The sequence below is a fragment of the Castor canadensis genome, chromosome 3 (assembly GCF_047511655.1).
Source record: "Castor canadensis chromosome 3, mCasCan1.hap1v2, whole genome shotgun sequence".
NCBI classification, from domain to species: domain Eukaryota; kingdom Metazoa; phylum Chordata; class Mammalia; order Rodentia; family Castoridae; genus Castor; species Castor canadensis.
The window spans coordinates 163971654-163992198 of record NC_133388.1 but is presented as its reverse complement, the minus strand read 5'-3'; the positions used below and the strand labels follow the sequence as shown (position 1 = coordinate 163992198).

At 36.8% G+C, this 20545-nt stretch overlaps 1 protein-coding gene across 33 annotated transcripts in view; it reads right to left on the bottom strand.

The window, feature by feature from the left end:
* Positions 1-20545, bottom strand: part of Rims2 (regulating synaptic membrane exocytosis 2) — a 573766-nt gene that overhangs the window by 420683 nt on the left and 132538 nt on the right. For all 33 annotated transcript variants that reach the window (XM_074068988.1, XM_074068974.1, XM_074068978.1 and 30 more), the window contains one exon: positions 16036-16246. In XM_074068988.1, the coding sequence (XP_073925089.1) occupies positions 16036-16246 (211 nt within the window). The remainder of the gene's footprint in view (positions 1-16035; positions 16247-20545) is intronic.

The following is a 20545-nucleotide window of genomic DNA, read 5'->3' as shown; positions in this document are numbered from 1 at the left end:
AACTCAGTAGTTACATTTTTTAAAATATAAAATAATGACAGTAACAGTAAAAGTGATAATGACTTAATATATCATATATAAACTAAAAGTGGAAATAATGTGTCTTAAGGTGTCACTGTTCCTTTGGAATCAAGGCAGCAGTGGCAGTGTAACATTTGCGACTGAGAGGCAAGGGAATCACACAGACCTGTCTTAAAATCCTGACTCTTTAAACACGTCCAGCTATATATACTGTGCAACTTCCCTATCTCTCTAAGCCTTTATTTTCTCATCTGTGAAACAGGAAATTAATATTTATTTGATAGAGGTTTCTGATAGCTAAGTACAATTATAGGAAAAACTCTCAGAGTAGTGCGTGGCACACAGTTGTCTATCTAACAGTCTAGGTTATTGCATAGATGGGACAGGAGTGCATCCTTTACTGTGCTCTTGACTGCTTCGTGTGTTAGAAACGTCGATGTTACAGATGATATAAAAGCTATCTCACACAAACAAGGACATGTATTGACACAAAAATCACATATTGAACACTCATTCTGTATGGATCAGGCCCTAGACTGGAGGTCTGAGACATAAAAAAAAATGATTAAGACAGTTCTGCCCTCAGTGAACTAAATGTGATGGAGAAGAAACAAACTGTTGCACAACCGAGATGCTTTGGAAGCAAGAAAACAGCAAAAGCACTGTGGTAACAGATGATAAAGGAGATCACAGAACCTGAACAAAGAAGGAGTAAGAGAGTCTGAGATATGAGCAAGGCTTTGAAGAATAATGAAGCTGGAGCTGGTTGCAGTGTCTTCCATATCTAATCCCAGCCACTTGGGAGGCAGAGATCAGGAGGATCACAGTTTGAGGCCAGGCAGGCAAAAATTCAGCCCTCATCTTAGCCACCAAGCTGGAAGTGATGGCTCACACCTTTGGTCCCACCTGTGCAGAAAGCATAGGTAGGAGGATTGCAGTCTGAGACCCACGGGAGCAAAAATGTGAGACCCTATCTGAAAAATAAAGGTAAAAACTGGCTAGGGGCATGACTTGGCTAATAGAGCATCTGCCTAGCAAGTGCAAAACCCTGAGTTTAAAACCCAGTACTACCAAAGAAAAAAATAATAATGACAAATGAAACTGGGGATGTAACTCAGTAGTGGACAGCTTTTCTAGCATGCATAAGACCCTGGGTGCAATCCTCAAAACCACAAAAAAAAAAAAAAAAAAGAAGAAGAAGAAGAAAGAATAATGCAAAGACTCTCAGAAAGACCCATGAAGAAAACTATTTCAAAAGAGAATGTGGTATAAGCAAAAAGCACAAAAATATAAATAAAATTGACTTTAAAAAAAAGTATCTGACATAACACTTCCACAATATGACATGGCAAGAAGAGAAAGTGAGAGAGAAAAATCAAGCCATCACTAAGAAATTTACTAATAGCCATTCCCTCTCATAGCTGTAACACTTAGCTCTAATGTACACATACATGAAATACTACCGACACCCTATCCTTACTGTCTTTCAACAGAAAGGAAAAACAAAATGCACTCTATGATTTATAATTATAATATTATGCCATTGAATGTTCACTACACTACAGGGGGCAGACTGAGCTGCAAGGAGGCATGCCTACAAGCTGAGAGAACAACTAAGAAGTTGTAGCAAGAGTTTTGGGAAAAAAGAGTGAGAGTGGCAAGCACTACAGCTGTAAGAGGAGAAATAGAAGTGGGCTACTTTATTTTTTTTATTATTCATATGTGCATACAATGCTTGGGTCATTTCTACCCCCTGGACTTCTTTAAGAGATGCAAAGAGGGCTAGCAGAGTGGCTCAAGTGGTAGGTGCCCACCTAGCAAGCATGAGGCCCTAAGTGCAAACCCCAGTATCACCAAAAAATAAACAAAATGCAGTTTAACATAAAAAGGTACAGAGAAGTAAAACTCCTTAAGATTTGACTGAGGAATAGGAAGAAGTACAAAAAACTCCCAGAATCTCACTTGGACATCTAGAAGGGTAAGAGGACACTTATTTGAAAGGGAAATTTAAAAAGAGAGAGAGAGAGAGAAGCAGATTTGGGGGAATAATGAATTCTGATACAGACAAGGTGAATTTGAGGTGCTTGTAATACACACAGGCAGAAATTTTCTGGCAGCTATGCAGGTGGATATGGAGCTCAGGAGAGCAATTAAATCTGAGTGGTGAAACTGTAAATCATAGGCATTACACAGTATTTGAAGCTATGGAAGTAAACAAAATCCCCCAAAGAGACTCTTAAAGGAACAAGGAAAAATGGTGATCATGTCACTAATCAAAATGCATCTTCTTTTTGAGCTAGTAGCCCTTCTGAGAAAGAGAATCAAAATGAAAGGAATGACCATATCTTCTCATCATATTTTAGTAACACAATTAAGCCAGTCTCACTGTGATTATCAAATTAGTCTATTAATACTTAAATTGGAATTCAATTATCTGAAAATCAAAGATAATGTAAAAATATAAAATATTACCCAGGACCTTAAGACAAACAATAACAAATGCTGATAAGGACCTGAAGGGAAGAAAACCTTATACATTGCTGGTGGGAATGTAAATTAGTGCAGCCACTGTGGAAATCAGTATGGAGGCTCCTCAAAAAACTAAAAATATAGCTAACACATGATCCTACCATACCACATAGGCTTATATCTGAAGGAATGTAAGTCAACATAAAGCAGAGACACCTGTGCACCCATATTTATTGCAGCACTATTCACAACAGCTAAACTATGGAATCAGCCTAGGTGCCCAACAATCAATAAATGGGTAAAGAAAATGTGGTATATAAACACAATGGAGTATTTTTCAGCCATAAAGAAAAATGAAATTATGTCATTTGCAGGAAATGGAATGAAACTGGAGATCACTATGCTGAGTGAGATACACCAAAATCAGAAAGACGAATATTGCATTTTTTCACTGATATGCAGAATACAGACCTAAAAATAATAATAGCAATAATGATAATATGACATGATTGCAAAAGGGGGACTGTTTGGGGGAAACCAATAGGAGAAGGAAGGGGGAAAGGAGAGGATGATGGGGGATAAGTATGATCAAAGTACATTATATATGTATGAAAATAGCACAATGAATCACTAACAAGTACTAAAAAGGAAAAGGGAAGAGGAGTAAGAAAGAGTAAAGGGGGGATATCATGATGGAAATATCACAATGAAATCCCTTTGTACAATCTATTTATGCCAACAAAATAAAAATTCTCACATAGCATGCAAAAAATAAATGGCTAGAAAGGAATCCTTTTACTTTAAACATATGAAAAGTTCCAATTTTGAAATTATTTTAAAAGTGGATTTTCTCTCCTTTTTTTTTCTTTTTTAGCAGTACTGGGGTTTGAACTCCGGGCCCTGTGCTTGCTAGGCAGGTGCTCTACTGTTGAGCCACATCTCTGGTCATAAAAGTGAGTTTTCTGCCTGAATAAGTGGATGTTTACCTCAGTATACTTAGTCTATGTTAGAAAAAAAGACTGATTACAGTAAAGATTAGGAATTGAGATGGTTTATGCTTTTATGTACATTAGTTATGGGAGGCAGAGTTTATGCATGCAGTAAAGGAGACACTGACCCAATACATACATGACTGTCATGGGATAAGGTGACCTAGGTGAAAGCAAGAGCACAGTGACATACACAGTAAGAGGAAATCTCTGAGCACAGAAATCATTGCAAAGTGCTCTACAGAATTCACTGTATGCCAGGTACTGCCCAAGTGCTTCACAAATATTCCTTAATTTTACCTATGCAGCAGGCTTGTGGAACAGGTACTATTATTTTCTCTATTTACAGATGAATAAACTAAAGTATGAAGACATATTAAGCATCTTGGACAAAATCACAAAGCCAGCAGGTGATAACACTGGGGTTCAAACTAAACATAGAACTAGTATATGATCTAGCAATACCACTCCTAGGCATATACCTGAAGGAATGTAAGGCAGGATACGATAAAGACACGGGCACACCCATGTTTGTTGTAACATTATTCATAATAGTCAAGCTATAGAAACAGTCCAGATTCCCTGCAATTAATGAATGGATTAAGAAAATGTGGGAGGGGGGTGGAATGGAATATTATTCAGTCATGAAGAAGAATGAAATTTTTGACACAAGTAAATGGACAGAACAGGAGAACAAGATGTTAAGTGAAGTAAGCCAAGTTGAGAAAGACAAAAATCACGTTTTCTCTTATATGTGGAAGATAGACCCAAATACAACTACAAGCATTAGCATATATACACACATATGTGTGTACACAGAGCATGTTTCCAAAAGTGGGACTGTTAGAGGAGACTAAGGGAAGAAGAAAAGAAGAGAATGAATAATGCTGAAATACACCCATATAGGATCAAGACACAACAAAACGAAGAGAAAACTTTTGAACAATACAGGATAGGGGAAAGGGGTAAGGAAGGGTAACAGAGGGGATTGACTGATTAAAGTACGATGTATTTGCAGGTAAAATACAAAGGCAAAACTCCACTGAACAATGAACAGACACTAATGAGGGACAGAAGTGTAAAACAGGTCGTGTTAAATGGAAGGCACAAGGGGGGAGATTAAATGAAGAGGGTAAAGGAGGGTCAATATAGCTGATATATTTTCTATACATGAAGGAACATGGATCACTGAAACCTGTCACAGCCATTTTAAGAATGGGAGTGGGAGAAAAGAAAGAATAATGGAAGGGATGAACCAAACTGGGGTACATTGCATGCTTATATGGCAACATCACAGCAAAACTCCCGGTAAAATTATTATGCACAAATAAAAACATTTTTTAAAATGTCTACCCTATTTAACATGCCCATGACAAGTACACCAGATTACTTTCCTCCATTCATTCACTCAACAGGTAATACACAGACCAGCTACATGCCAAATACATAGGCACCTACAGTAGTCAAGGGAAATAAAGAGGTGTGATCAAGCATGGTAAGACAATGCTCAGAATGCTAGATTAGAGGTCTGCATAACCCAGTGTGGTACAAAAGAGTGACTAGCAGCTGATTTACATGGGACACCCAAAGAAGGTGCCATGAAGGACATGCTGATTACTTTCAGAAAGACACACAAGTGTTCATCACATAGGTAAGGACTGTGGGGGTGGGGTCCAGAGGGAAGAGGAGCATTTCTGGGTATAGCAGTTGGATGAGCAAATGCACAAGAGACACAGGTGGAAATAATTTAAGAGAAGGGTAAGTAGGATAGCTTGGTTGGTACACACAGAATGGAGAGGATCTGGTGCCAAGAGTTAGGACGGGAATAAATAATGGGAGGGCTCTTTGCCCATTAGAAACTTTAGTCACTCAGGAGATGAGGAGTCACTGAATATTTTTTTATGCAGAAGGCAAAACAATCAGATTTGCATTGTACCAGTATCACTGTAGCAGAGTGTGTGTGTGTGTTTGAGAATCCAAGACTAGATCAGAGAGACGGGTTAGGAGACTGGCATTGACTCAGGTGATAGACAATGAGAACCTAAAGACAGCAGTCAGTTTATGGAGACAGAGAGGAAATGATAATTGCTTTAAGTTGTGGGAAAGCATGGAAACGGAAAGAAATGGTTCAGATGACAAAATGAATAGTGTCACCACTTAAAATGTTGAAAAATTTAGGAGTGGATCTGGGAGCTTTTCCAGCAATAGAAAATGCATAGGAAGTCTGCACTAGAATAAGACACTCAGCAGTATTTGAATATATTTATTGAAAGGAAATTAGAAAGGCAAGACTTCTGAAGAATACAATGACCTGTTCTTTGTATGGAACTGAATCATTTTAATTTAAAATCAGTTGGGTATTTTTGGTGGTACTGGGGTTTGAACTTAGGGCTTCATGCTGGCTAAGTAGGCACCCTACCACTTGAGCTACTCCACCAACCCTGTTTTATATTGAGTTTTTTCGCAATAGGGTCTCACAACCTATTTGCCTAGGCTGGTTTTGAACTGCCATCCTCATGATCTCAGCCTCCCAAGTAGCTAGGATTACAGATGTGAGCTACACTGATTATTACTTAGTACTTTAACTTAAACCTTTGATTCATTGTACATTGATTTTGTTGCTAATGCTTGAAGTTAAAGATTTTTGTTGGGAGTAGTTAAAAAGGAATTGGGTGAGATGTATTAAGTGTAACATTTAAAAAGAATAAGGGAGAAATGACTAATATATAAGCCACTTCACATGTCTTGCCAGCATTCCACTTCCTTTGTGCTCCCATATCTAGTGTTAGTTTTATTATACTGTAACTTTGGTGCTTCTCTGAATTCCTTTAAACCTTAACTTATTATATAGTCTTTATTATGATCATAGGTGCTACTATTCATCTTCCCTGTGTATGCTGAATATAAAGACATCAGGTACTGAGAGGTATCCTTGACACTCCAAGGGTTCAGGAGCAAGCAGATACAAAAAGCAGCTCTCAAATGCAGATACACCTATAACCAAGCATACCTTGCCCCTGCTACGTAACCAGTAGTCTACGAATATTTTTTCTCTCCTCTCCTTTTATATTTTTAACACTTAAAAATTAAGTTAACATGATTAGGATACATTTTTAGATGTATTGTGTATTATAGATGTGCTTTAAATACATTTTCATCAAATCTTGGAACTGCACATTTAGCTCATTCAAATACATGGAAAACGTCTACTATGTTACCTATTAGGAAAATCAGCCCATAGTGTCAAACCATCAGCCAAATCTAACTTTCTAGCAAAAGAGTCCTACTTTATTTTTAAATTCAAATAAATGTCATTATGGGTTTCCATGACAACGATCTCACATCCAATTTCTAACTTTAAAAACAACAGATGAGGCACAGAATTGTGCCGAAAGTTCATTGCCTGGATGAAATAAAGTGACTTCCTATCTTGTATTTCTTACAAACCCCTCTCCTCACTACTGTCCCTGAAGGCAATGCATTCTGGAACTGTCACTCTGTTTGGTGCCTGGAGGTTTTTACATTCTGAGGCAAGGTACTGTACAAAGATTAGATTCAGAGAGGTAAGGTGGAGAAGCATGTTTTTCATTTGCAAAGCACAAGAGGAAGTGTAAAAGTAAGATGAAAAAGAAAAATGCATACAACAGAAAGTGCTCTCAGGTAGGTAAATTTTAAGAATATTTACAAAGACCAGGTCATGCCTTTAATTCCAGCATTCAGGAAGTGCAAGCAGGAGAATTTTGAGTTCAAAGCCAGCCCGAGCTACACAATGAGACCCTGTCTCAAATAAAGCAAAACAAAATGCACATGGAAATCCCCGCCCTAGAAGTTCTTCAGTATCTCCTCCCAGAAAGCCTTCTCTCCACAACAAAGGAATACAGTCTCAGGTTCAAGAGCACTGAAATATAGTCTAGAGTATGAAAGATTCATGGACTCACCCAGAGACTCCTAAAGAGAAAGAACCCCAAATAGGCAGCAATAATAGTATTTGTAGGTTTTCTTGCTCCTTTACACAGTAGTACTCATAGCTTATTACACAGGTAATGGGCTAAAGAGTTGGGCTGAAGCAGGTGAACATTATATGAAAGATGTTGCAAGATGGACAGTAGCTCAGTGCATGCACACATAGGTAAATGCTTTTCTTTACACTTGGCTTGAAATTTTATCTTCTTCCCTCCGCAGTGTTAATATGCACTAGAAGATATAAACTGTCCCCTCTCTGCAAGTTAGACTGTAGTCACTAAGTCATCTTGCACCTCTGGAAAGGTTGATACCAGTGAACAAAGATTCACTTCTTTTAAATTCTGTTCAATTCTACTACTGTTGTGTAATAATGCTGTTGTACATTTTAGTTTTCCAGCACAAAAGTTTAAGAATCTGTCTGATACAACCACTTGCTTAATGGTGGTCCTGTAAATTATACAATTCTGATAAGCTTCCTGTTCTACCCATCCCTGAAATTCCTATAAACCATACTTGTCTAAAATAGTGGCACCCTCAATATCTTCATTTTATACAAATGTGATAAAGGATGCAAAACCAAGTTTAACTCACAATATATACATATAATAACTCAAGGGAATTAATGAAGCTTCTCAATTACCTTTTGTTTTCTTGCAGTGTAGGGGTTGAACCCAGGGTCTTGTATGTGCTAGGCAAGTGCTCTACCACTGGGCTATCAGTAGGGTTGAAGAGTTCACAGCTCTTCTCAATAGCTTCTTAAAAATTATTTAAGCAATAGAAACATTTGTCCATATGAATATACTTCTCAGGTATTTCAAGAATTGTATGAGTAATATAATATAAATTTTAATATCATAAGATGTCAAATGCAGAAGAGATCACAGAAATCATTTAGACCAATGCTTTCATTTCACAGAGAATAGAAGTACTTCAAGATAAAGTGACATGTCAAACAAAACTAGGGCAGGAACAGAACTTGGTTCTCTACATTTTCTCAAGTTATGTCACTCTTTCCCTGGAGAATGTTCAATTCTTTCTGATGTACTAGTATGAAGTGATTCTATAAAATCCAAAAAAAATTCATGTATGATATTCTTTGCCTTGGATGTACAGAGACTTGATTGTATATTACTAGTACACAGTCTATAGATTTGCACATAAGTAAGTACAGTGGCTTGAAATTTTAAAAAGTACTGAATGATTAAAAATATTCTAATCACTATTTGATATCTCAATACACAATTTAAGTACTAACCATTAAAGCTACTTGCAAAAGTGATATTAATGATTTGCTTATACAATAAAATCTCAGTATTTCCATCCTGTTCTTACCATCTGATATACTGAACACATATATACCAATACATCTTAAAGGACTTGAGTGTCTCTCTTTTCCACTCATTCTACAAGGCTGATAATATACAAAGTGAAAAAATTATATGTTACATTTTATTTTAAGTTAAACAAGTCCGAAAATGTATAGTCTTTATTTTCTTTCAAAATTAGATTAATTGAGCAGTTTGGAATTAAGCAGATGGTTATATATTTTTCTTACCAAAAGACAAAAAAATCAAAAAGTTGAAGTTGCCACACTTTAAAGCTTAAAGTAATTCTCATAGTATATTACCTTTAAGATCTTTCCAATATCACTGTTCAATATTACAAAATAATGTCTTCCTTATATTTTCATTTGGTTAAATATATAGCTTTCATTACTGAGGGAGTATCATATTAAAAGAAAGTAAATGAAAGCAGTACTTCATTAAATCTTATTGTATTTGTCCTTCCATATGTCCAACACTTTGTTTATTCTATCTTTATCTTTACTGTACCTCAAGAGACATAATTAATTGTTAAGGATGGCTCCATATGAAAGAGCCTCAGAATTAAAATAAACAGTTATTTTATTATGTTCTATTGGGAGATGAGTGATTACTCTTGATTGTCCACTTGACTGGATTATGAAAAGCTTAGAAAATTAATAATGCACACCATTGGGTGTGTCTGTGAGGGCACGTCTTTCCAGAGGTGATTAAACCAGGGGAGCTCTGACCTCATGAAGGATGAGATAATCCCTTGATGGGTTCGTAATATGGCATTATTGGGAGGTGGTGGAAAGAAGGAAGTAGCTCACTGGGGGCATTTCCTTGGGGGTTATATCTTGCCTGGCCCCCTTCAAATCTTCTCTTTTTGCTCTGCTTCCTGTCTTCCATGAGGCAAAGATGCTCCTCCCACCTACTCCCACCCCCATGATCTCCTGCTTCACAATGGGCCCAGAAACATGGAGCCAAGCAAACATGGATTGAGCCCTCTGAAACCATGAGAAAAAACAAATCTTTCCTTTTGTTTTCTCAGGTATTTTGGTCAGAACACAACACCACAAACTACTATAAGACATTGTAAAAAGAAATTTTTAATAGCTTTAAAATGAAATATTAAGTTATAACATATTTATATTCTCTTTATTATACTTCATAAGGATAGTCTGACCAAATTTTACTGAGCTTAATCATTTGGGGTTCGGGTAAATCCAAGAAATGTATTTATCATCTGTTGAGAGCAAAAACCTTCCATTACATAAGGCAGCAAACTTACAATGATCAAATTTGAACACACAAACTGAATTCAATAGTCTTTTTACTTAGAATAAAGACATCTTTACACATGCCATTCAAAGGAATGCTTTTCTATATAAATTATAACAGGTGCCTTATCTAAATGCTCTTATAACAGGTATCTTACCTAAATGAAAATGTAGACAAACCAATAAAAGATATCTAGGGCTGTTTACTTTGAGCTGAAATCTAGATTATTTTTATTATCTCTTATTCTTCTGACAGTGCCCTTGAATCTAAGAAAATTATAAAAGAAGTGAGGTGGCACTGCCTCTGGCTTCTTCCTTCTTCAATAAGTCATCCCTATCAGGCTAATCTAAAACAGAGATTTACAGTGATCACAATATGACATATCTTCAAGGAATATTCTAATTTTTCAATGTACTTAATTTATTGGCTAAAATTCTACTCAGCATAAAGGGATCACACATTAGAAGCTGGGGAATGTATTTTCAGGCATTTAAACTATAATCAGATGTCATTAGAGACTTCCATTCTGGCCTAAATGAGGTAACATGGACCAGACTGGTCCTCCTGCTTGAAACAAACAAAAAGTAGATAGAATATATGGAAGAATGCTTTTGTTGTTATTGTCGAGTTTGTTGTTTCATTTTGTTTTGTTTTGCTTTGTTCTGTTTTGTTTACAGATCTGAGGGTGGAGCCCAGGGCCTTACACAAGGTAGGCAACTTTATCACTGAGCTACATCTTCAGCCCTTTCTTATTGTATTTGAGACAGGGTCTCACTATGCAGCAAAAGATGGCTTGAAACTTCAAACTGCAGTACCTGGGATTGCACATATGCTTCACCCTACCCAGTTGCAAGAATGTTTTGTAAGACACTTGACAAGGACAGTGAAAGTTGAAAGATGGGAAAATAGGTAAGTTCTACAATTACCCCAGCTTTCTACTTTGAGAAACTTTCCAGGGGGGCAAGACAATAAGAGGGAACCTAAGTGGAGTCCACATAGACAGGACAAGTTACCAAGAACAGAAAGCTTCAGAGAGAGAAAGAGAGAGAGAGAGAAGAGAGAATGAGAACACAGGAGATCTGTAGAGGATCCCTTCAGTTTTTCAGCTGAGTATTGATAAGCAAGCATGTACATGAGTAAAATATTCAAGAAAATGAAAAAAAAATCTGAAAGGATTAGAGAGAAGAGAGAATGTTCCCACCAGCAAGACTGTAAAAACTCGTATTTCATAGTTCATGGCACATTGGCAGATGTGTTCAAGAAAGTCTTTTTACAGTAGAAGAGAATAATTAACATTAAACTGAACACTGTTCCAGATCCACCTAAAAATCACAAATGCAAGATGGAAAAGGAACAGACTATTTTCAGGTAACTTAGCTGCATCCCAGAACAAAGTTCAAGAAGAGTCAAAGGAATACAAACAACAACAAAAAATAATAGCCAACACCCAACAAGGTAAAACCGACAGTGCCTAGTACCCAACCTAAGTGTCCAGACATGCAAAGAGCAGGAAATCACATAAAGAGTAAGAATTATCAGTCAAAACCAAGCTGGAACTAATAGAGACATTAGAATTAGCAAGAGATGACACCAGAATAGTTATTATAATTGTATTCTACATGTTCAAAGAATTTGGAGCATGGAAGCTATTTTTTAAAGTCCCAACTTGTCATGGAAAGTATAATGTCTGAGATGAAAAATATACAGAGAATAGTTTCCGAGATGGAAAAAAAATATATAGCAGGTCTAATATTGAAGAAGGCATCAAAACAGAAGGCATACAAAATAAAGCCCAGGAAGAAAACAAAATTTGATTTGAAGAAAAAACATGAGTGAGCTACATGATACCTGTACACATATTAATATATAAGTAGTAAGAGTCATTGATGGAGAAAAGAGAGAATGAATCAACAAACACTTGAAGAAATAAGGGCCAACTATTCACCAAACTCCATAAAAAACTATAAACTCATAAATCCAAAAAGCTCAGACCAACCCAAACACACACACAAGAGAAAAATAAACCAAGAAATATCCTAACTAAATTTACTTAATCTTTTATCACATAACTTGTAAAAGAAGAAAAAAAATGGTAGCACTGGGGTTTGAACTAAGGGCCTCACACTTGCAGCAAAATTGTCTTTAAAAAATACACGTGAAATTTGAGCACAAAAAAAAAAGGCTGAAAGTATTGTTCCTAGTAGAATTCCACTACAAGAAAAATTTAAGGAAGTCCTTCAGACAGATACATATGACACCAAATAGAAATACAGATGTACAAAGAAACTTCTTCCAAATCTAGTAATTACAAATGAATACAAATTCCTCTTATTGAAACCTCTTTAAAGATAAACTTTTAAACATAGGTAACAATGTATTGTAAGATTTATAAAACAGGTAGAAGTAAAATATGACACCAATAACATGGAATCTGAAGAGGTGAAATTGGAAGTACACTATTGTAAATTTCTGAAACACTGAAATGGTGGAATATCAATTGAAGATATATAACTGTAATAAAGGAGTATATTACAAACCCTGAAGCTATTGATAAAATAACAGAGTTATGGCTATTAAGCAAACAAAAGAGAAAAAGAGGAAATCATAAAAAATATTTGAAAAATCCAACTGAAGGCTGAAAAAGAAAAATGAAAGCAAAGACCATATGGGACAAGTAGGAAATAAAAAGCAAGATAATGTATCAAACTAAACCATGTCAATAAGCACATAAAACACACTTTGTCAGAACATTCCATTTAAAGACAGACATTGCAGATTGGATAAAAAAACAAGACCCAACTATATATGCCTTTAAGAAAGATACTTAACTATAAAGAAACAAATAAGACTTACTAAAAGAACAAAAAACACGTGCCACATTAATACCACCCAAAAGAAAGTTGGAGAAACTATAATAAGATTACGGAAAGTAGATTTCAAAGCAAAGAGTATTACCAGGCATAAAGAAGGTTACATCATAAGATAAGGGAGGTCATAAAAGGGCATAAAAATCCTAATGCCCATGTACCTAAAAACACAGCTTAAAAATACATGAAATAAAAACTGATAGAACTGCAAGAAAACACAGACAAGTCCCAGGACTGTCTTATATCTATTTCAATGCTCCTCACTTAATAATTAATAAAATAAGTAGGCAGAAAGTGAACAATGATAGACTTCATAGATTGAACAACTCTCTTAATCAGCTTGGCTTAGTGGACATTTAAGTAGCAGAATAGGGTCTGGATGCATGGCTCAAGCAGTAGAGTGCCTCTCTCAAAAGCATGAAGCTCTGAGTTCAAATCCAAGTACCAACAAAAGGAAAAAAAGTAAGAGAATATATGTCCTTCTCAAAGTGCACCAAAAAATTTAACAGAATGAACCATATTCTGGGCCATAAAATTAGTATCAGTTAATTTCAAAAGATTCAAGGCATATGAACTATATTCTGGGACCAAAAAAGAATTAAATTAGGGGTTGGAGGTGTGGCTCAAAGGATGGAGCACTTACCTAGCAAGTGTGAAACCCTAAGTTCAAATTCCAATGCTGCTCCTCCCAAAAATTAGAAATTAACAGAAAGATCTGTATGAGAATTTGAGAGATGCCAATAAAGCAGCGCTTGGAAGAAATTTACACCATGTGATCTGCTATTAGAAAAGAAAGTCTCAAAACAATGACCTCATCTTAAGAAACCAGAAAATTAACCACAAAGCAGAAAAAAGAAATAATAAGGATCAATGCAGAAACTGACAGCAGAGAAAATCAATGCAACCACGAGCTAGTTTTTTGAGGAGATCAATAAAATTAACAAATATCTAGCCAGACTGAATGGGATAAAAAGAGAAAAGACACAAATTACTAATAACAGAAATGACTTGCATCACTACCAACTTGACAGATATTTAAATAGTAATTATGGAATTTCCACAAACAATTTTATAGCTATCAGTTCAACAACTTATGACAAACTAGACAAGTTTTTGACAGACTTAGTAATTATGAAAACTCATTCAAGAATAAAAAATAACCCTGAATCTATTAAGGAAGTTGAAACTGTACCTTCCCCAAAAATAAACCTACATGCTCAGATGGCTTTACTAGTAAAATCTAAAAACATTTAAAATGAAATAATGCTGGGGCCCTGGGTGTAGTAGCACATGTCTGTAATCCCAGCTTCCTGGGAGGTAGACATGGAGGATGACAGATCTAACCTAGTCCAGGCAAAAAAAAAAAAAAAAAAATAGAAACTGGTCATGTGATACATGCCTGTAATCTCAGGTACATGGGAGGCAGAGGTAGGAGAATCATGGTCTGAGGCCAATCCCAGGCAAAAGTTAGACCTCCTATGAAAAAATAAAAGGGCAGCAAAAAGGGTATGGTATGGTTCAAGTAGTAGAGTGCTTGCCTGTCAAATGCAAGGTTTTGAGTTCAAAACCTCAGTCCACCAAAAGAAATGAAATAGAAAAAAAGATAAGCAGTTCTACACAAACTCTCCCAAAACATCGAAGAGGAGGAAATTCTTCTCAACTCAATCCATTAGGTTAGATTGCCCTAATTGCAAATCCAAAGAAAGACAATGTAAGAAGAGAAAACTACAGAATCCTATGCTTCGTGAGCTTAGAAGCAAAAGTTATAAAGAAAATTTTTACCAAATCAAAACTATTACCATAAAAAATAGATATTGTACCATGGCTAAATACAGAGTTAAGTTAACTTTCAAAAATCAGTGTACTTCACCACATTAGCAAAGCAAAACCCATAAGATTAGCCCCAATAAGTGGAGAAAATCCAACAGCTATTCATGATCTAACAAAACACAACTCAGGCTGGGGGCATAGCTCAACTGGTAAAGCACTTGCCTAACAAGCACAAAGACCTGAGTTCAAACCCCAGAACTGGAAAAAAAAAATCCTGTCAGCAAATTTGGACTAAAGGGCATTTCTGTAAGGTTTAAGTTATCATCACACCTGACACTGAAAGACTGAATGCTTTCCCTAAGATTAAGAGCCATACAAGGAAGTCTGCTTTTACCACTTCTAATTCAAATTTTTACTGGGGTTGCTAGCCAATGCACCTATACAAAGTAAAATTTTAAAAGAAACAGTAAGTCACAAAGGAAAAGATTAGGGGAAATGTGGGATTCATTTTGGGGAAAAAAACAAAATGTTAAGAAAAGGAAATAATGAGAAAATGAAGAAATGAAATCACACCAGAGAATTAATTCTCACAATTAGGTCCAAATAATGTATGTGAAGAGATTAGCTTCCTACTTAAAAACTGTTTATCTAAATAAATATTTTGGTGATAAGATACGAGTGAGGAAATAAAGGAAAATTCTAAAGAATTTACTGAGATGAATATTTTAAATGCCTTTCCTAATTCCAAGAAAGTATTCTTCGGGTAACATTAACATAGTCCCTCAAGCAGATAGATACACTACAAACATCTAAAGTCTGAAACAAAGTTTCACCATTTCTTCTGTAAACTCCATGTTATCTCATCAATGTTAAAACAAAAAAAGCTTCAGAAGTAGAAAATTATGAAAAAGAACCTCAGAATTGGAATGCACCTCTTTCAAAAGGAAAGGACATTGGCCAAGCCAGACCAGATCCACAAGGTTTTTAAAAGTATAGTAGCAATGAAAAAGATATGTCAAAAATAACATTCATCAGTTATATGGCTTTAAGAATCAACTCCAATCACTCTGGGTCTGGGTTTTCTGTTCCTATAAAATAAAGGAGTGAGATCAATTCTTCTCTAAGTTGTCTTCACATCTTGGAAAGTCCACGACTCCAATGATTCTATACAAAAGCATAAGCTAACAGACAGGAAATAATGAGACAGATATCTTTTAAATTCCACAAAAAATTAAAACAACTTTTATCTAAAATGAAGACAGCAGAGGTTTTTGTTCTTTTGTTAATTTCAGTGTTAATTGCAGTTACCTTCTTTATTTTATTTGCAATAAGCTTAACTATAAGAAAACTATCAGGTTTTTGCTTCTGTACCTTGTTTGAGCGTAGTGACACCCGACCTCCACAGCGAGCGCAGAACTTAGTTTGGCAATATGAACAGTTATGGCCACATCCATCAGCAAACTTTGTTTTGTGGCAGATGCCACAAGTTGGGGCGTCGCCTTTCTGTTCTTGCTGTTGCTGTGACTCTTCTCCCATCTTCTTCACTTGCTCCTTGTACATTTCAAATTGTTGATGCAGTTTTCTGCAGAGAAAACAGATTTTTAAAAATTGGTTTCCTGGTGATGAAAAAAAATTACCACAATCTAAAGACACAATTTTATAACCAAAAGAAAAAATGCATATAATGAGAATAAAAGGATAAAAATTTAATTTCATGATTACAGAATAGCATCCTGCATGGCACATTACATGGTAAAAATGTTACAGTTAGTTCTACCTTCTGATGTGTGTATCAATTTAAGAACCTAAGAACAAATGAATGCAATATATATTAAGAATATCTCTTTGAAAAGGAAGTCTAAAATTTCTACCTACCATTTATAATATATTTTCAATCATATGTTCTAAAATACTTATTATTTTTCAACATTTTAGCTTCAAAAATATATACAAGAAGCTAATGTGACTTACACAGTGGAGCTAAAATCTACTAGCTTCAAATCAATGAGATGCAGTCTCAGTTGGAATGATGAAAAGAATTCAGAGAGACAAACACTAGAAACGTTTCACTAATTGTTTAAATCTGCACAGCAGTCTGAACATAATTTGTTAGTATAAACTAACACTGTGAAGTATTAATAGTCTTCTGGGGAGGTGCTGTGCAAATAAATGTAAAGCCAGATTTCACTTTAAAATTAAAATAAAAGTTTAAGTCTCTCCAAGGAAAAATGGGACACACTGTTGCATTTTTGACAAAAACATGAGAAAAGGAGGTAGCCACCGTAATGTCAGGTAAAAGGAAATCCGTTAAACTTCTAACAAACTGCTAAATAATATGAAAGGGCAAACATATCAGTTTAGAAGAGCTAAGGACCCAGACTCAAAGGAAGTTCACACTCATAGCATGTTTCCTTAGAGTCCACTGGGTACTCAAAACGAAGACTGGAAGTAACGCATGAAAACAAAGTCCCCCCCGCCCCCCAGAAAGACTCCTTTTAACAGGAGTGCACATTTGCAGGCATAAGAAATGACTTGTGGCTGCTGAAGTACAGGCACAATTCCTCAAACTTTCTCTCCTAAAAGAGCAAATGAGTTAAACCACAGGAGAGAAAGAAAATTCTATCATCCCCAGAATAGAGGAAAAAAGCCATTGCAGTCAAGAAAAAGATTTAAGAAGAAAATCTATGTCCATTGGGCTAGAAACCATCTTGGGTCCAGGATCCTACCTAAATACAAATCAGAGGTTTTTTATCACTAGGATTTGGGTGGAAGCTCCTGCCCCAAACAAACTGGACATACAAGTCAGATTGGCTTCCCTGGTAAGGAGAGACTGTAACTCTGAGCAAGACCCATTCCCAAGGCATAGTCTGTCAAAAATAGAGAGTAGAAAAACATAACAGACAACACCCTTTTCCCTACCACAAGACAAGTGCCATGTAATAAGCACCAGTAGTCTACTACAGGGGATGATTGACACCATGGGGAGAGACACCCTATCCTCTGTGGTACAGGTTTGTGGGAATGGCTGAAAAGGCAACAAAAGCACTGAAACAACTTCTGGTAATTCATCATCTATCCTAAGCACAAGGCAAAAACAGCCCATTGCTTTTGAAGCATTTTACAATACGGTGTTCTACAGATAATGATGGTAACAACAAAATTCAAACATATCTGAATTCCTGACTTAATTGATGATTCAATCCCCAATATCACTAGCCTGATGGAAAGGGCACGTCTACTCCAAAGCATAAATACAACTCAAAACCATATGACAAAGAAGAGGAAAACAAGGACTAAATAACTCATTGTCAAGAGACAGAATAATCCATACAATTAGATTCAGAGATGACTTGGATATTAGGACTATCACACAGAAACTTTTAAATGATTAAAATTATTAAAGAAAAGATGATCAATATTGAACAAGTAGAGAACAGAAATGCAAATTGTAAAAAAATGGAATTTCTAAAATAAAAAAAATGAAGAATTCCTTTGATTGGCTCATGATGACACTCAGAACAGCCAATGAAAAATTAATAAACTTGAAAAGTAATCAATAAAAATTATTAAAACCAAAACAGAAAGGACAATAAAAAAGAGTGGGGGAAAAACAATAAAAATACAAGAGTTAGCCTGATGTATAAAAATAGAGTCCAGGAGAAGAAAAGACAAAATGGAATACAGGAAATATTTCAAGAGATAATGACAAAGAATTGTCCAAAAGTAGGTCTGGAGGGATGGCTCAAGTGGTAGAATGCCTGCCTAGCAGATGTGAGGCCCTGAGTTCAAACCCTAGTACCACCAAAAAAAAAAAAAAAGTTCCAACAGTAATGAAAGATACCAAATCAGACAATAAGCACCTCAGAGAATCCCTATAGAACAAATACCAAGCACACACACATACCTCTAGACACTTCATAACTAAATTGATAAAAACCAAAGATAAAAAGAAAACTACGAAAGCAACCACAGAAAATATGCATTAAGTACAGAAAACCAATAATAAGAAACAGAAGCTTACTCTTCAGAAATCATACAAAATGTAAGACTTCAGAGTGATGCTTGTAAAGCATTGACAGGAAAAAAAAACTCAAAAAAGGATCCCATTCACACTGAAATTATGCTTTGAAAAATGAAAGCAAATGTTGAAAGAATTCATTGGCAGTCCCTTCACTGCAATGAACTTCAAGTAAATTCTTAAAATATATGGAAAATTGGACCTAGACATAGAAATAAATGCTTATGTTGAAAATAATGGGGGGACTTCAAATCATTAATCTAAATGTCTTCCTTCAGAAATTAAAAATAAAAGGGAGAATGTTAAACTCAAAGAAAGCAGAAGAAAGGGATTTTTAAAAATTAAAGCAGAAGTCAATAAAACCATCTGACATCAGGCAGACGCAGACAACAGAACTTTCCACTGCCAGTTCCCCCACAGAAACAATGGAAACAACTGTCCACGTGTGAAAATTCCTTCACAAGAACTAAGGAATCTAGGGGAAAGACACAGTTCCTGAATGTAACACAGAAAAGACATACTGAAAAGAGTAGGAAGGACAGCTTTACATTTCTCGTATCACCCCTCTACCAACTCAAGGCATTACAGCATGAAAAGAGATAACTTCTACTGGGCGGGGTGGGGGGAGGGAAGGAGAGAGAAGTGAGCACCAGACTTCTCCTCAGACCCTAACACCTGGCACACCCCAGCAAAGCACAGCTCTGGATGGGGCTGCATGGCCCCAGCCTCCATGCCAGTACCCACAGCGTGAGCCTCCAAATCTACCAAGGCACCAGATTTCATAGCTCCTGCTTCAGGACTGTCCAACAGCCAATCTCTAGACCTGCTTGACTGCTAATCTGACCCTAGAAGCCCCAAGCTTTGTACGCTGCAACACCAGCCCAGTTCCCAAAGACTAAGGCTCCAGGACAATGCCCAAACCCCCCTACTCCATGCTGGTCCCCATGCACCAGACTCCAAGCTAGTACTCAAAGAGTGAGCCTCCAGGTCCACTCTAGCTCTAGATCAAATTAGATAGTCTCAGACTCCATACCTGTCCGGCAGACTTGGTCTCTGGGCCCATCCCAGGCCCAGGCCCAGGCCCAGGCCCAGCCTAGTAGTCCCAGGCTCCAGATTGCCTCTGACACCAGGCTGGCCTCCAAGATACCAGGCTTCAGGCCTATCCTAGCATCAACCCAGTCATTGCGTCCCCAATCATCAAATTAACAACCCTTAGATCCAGGCTCCAGATCAACATCTTTGAATATAGTCTCCATACCTGCCAGCACCAGACTAGCTCCTGAAGCCACAGGCTCTTGGCTTGCTGAGTGAACTAGGTCTCCAGGCTACTCCAGTACCAGGCTGACTTAATCAGCCAACTCTGTACTGGCCCCAGATCAAACCTACTGGGCCATGGCTTCAGACTAACCCAACACAAGGCTAGTCCCCACAGACCAAGGCTTTTAGAACCAAGACTAACCTAGTAGTCAAGGGCTCCATACTTTCTACCAACAGGGCTGACCCACAAAGGCCTAGACTACAGGCAGCTTGCTATAGATTCAGAGTCCATCTCCATCCACTACTTGCAAACCTCTATGGCCCAAGGCTCCAGTTCCATTCCAGATTTTGGACCAGTACAGAACCTGGTCAGCCCCACAGTCCCAGATTTCTGCCCACCACAGTGCCAAGTTAACAACCATGGCCTCAGGCACTAAACCAGCACACTTAAGAACAAATTTCAGGATTTACCAGTACCATGCCAGTCTCTGAGGCCCATTCTCCCAGGACAGACTTTGCCAGTCCAGACTTCAGTAGACCTGGGATATAGGCCAATCACATGAGACCCTGGTGCCAGGTCTACCTACATGAACAAAAGGCTCCAAG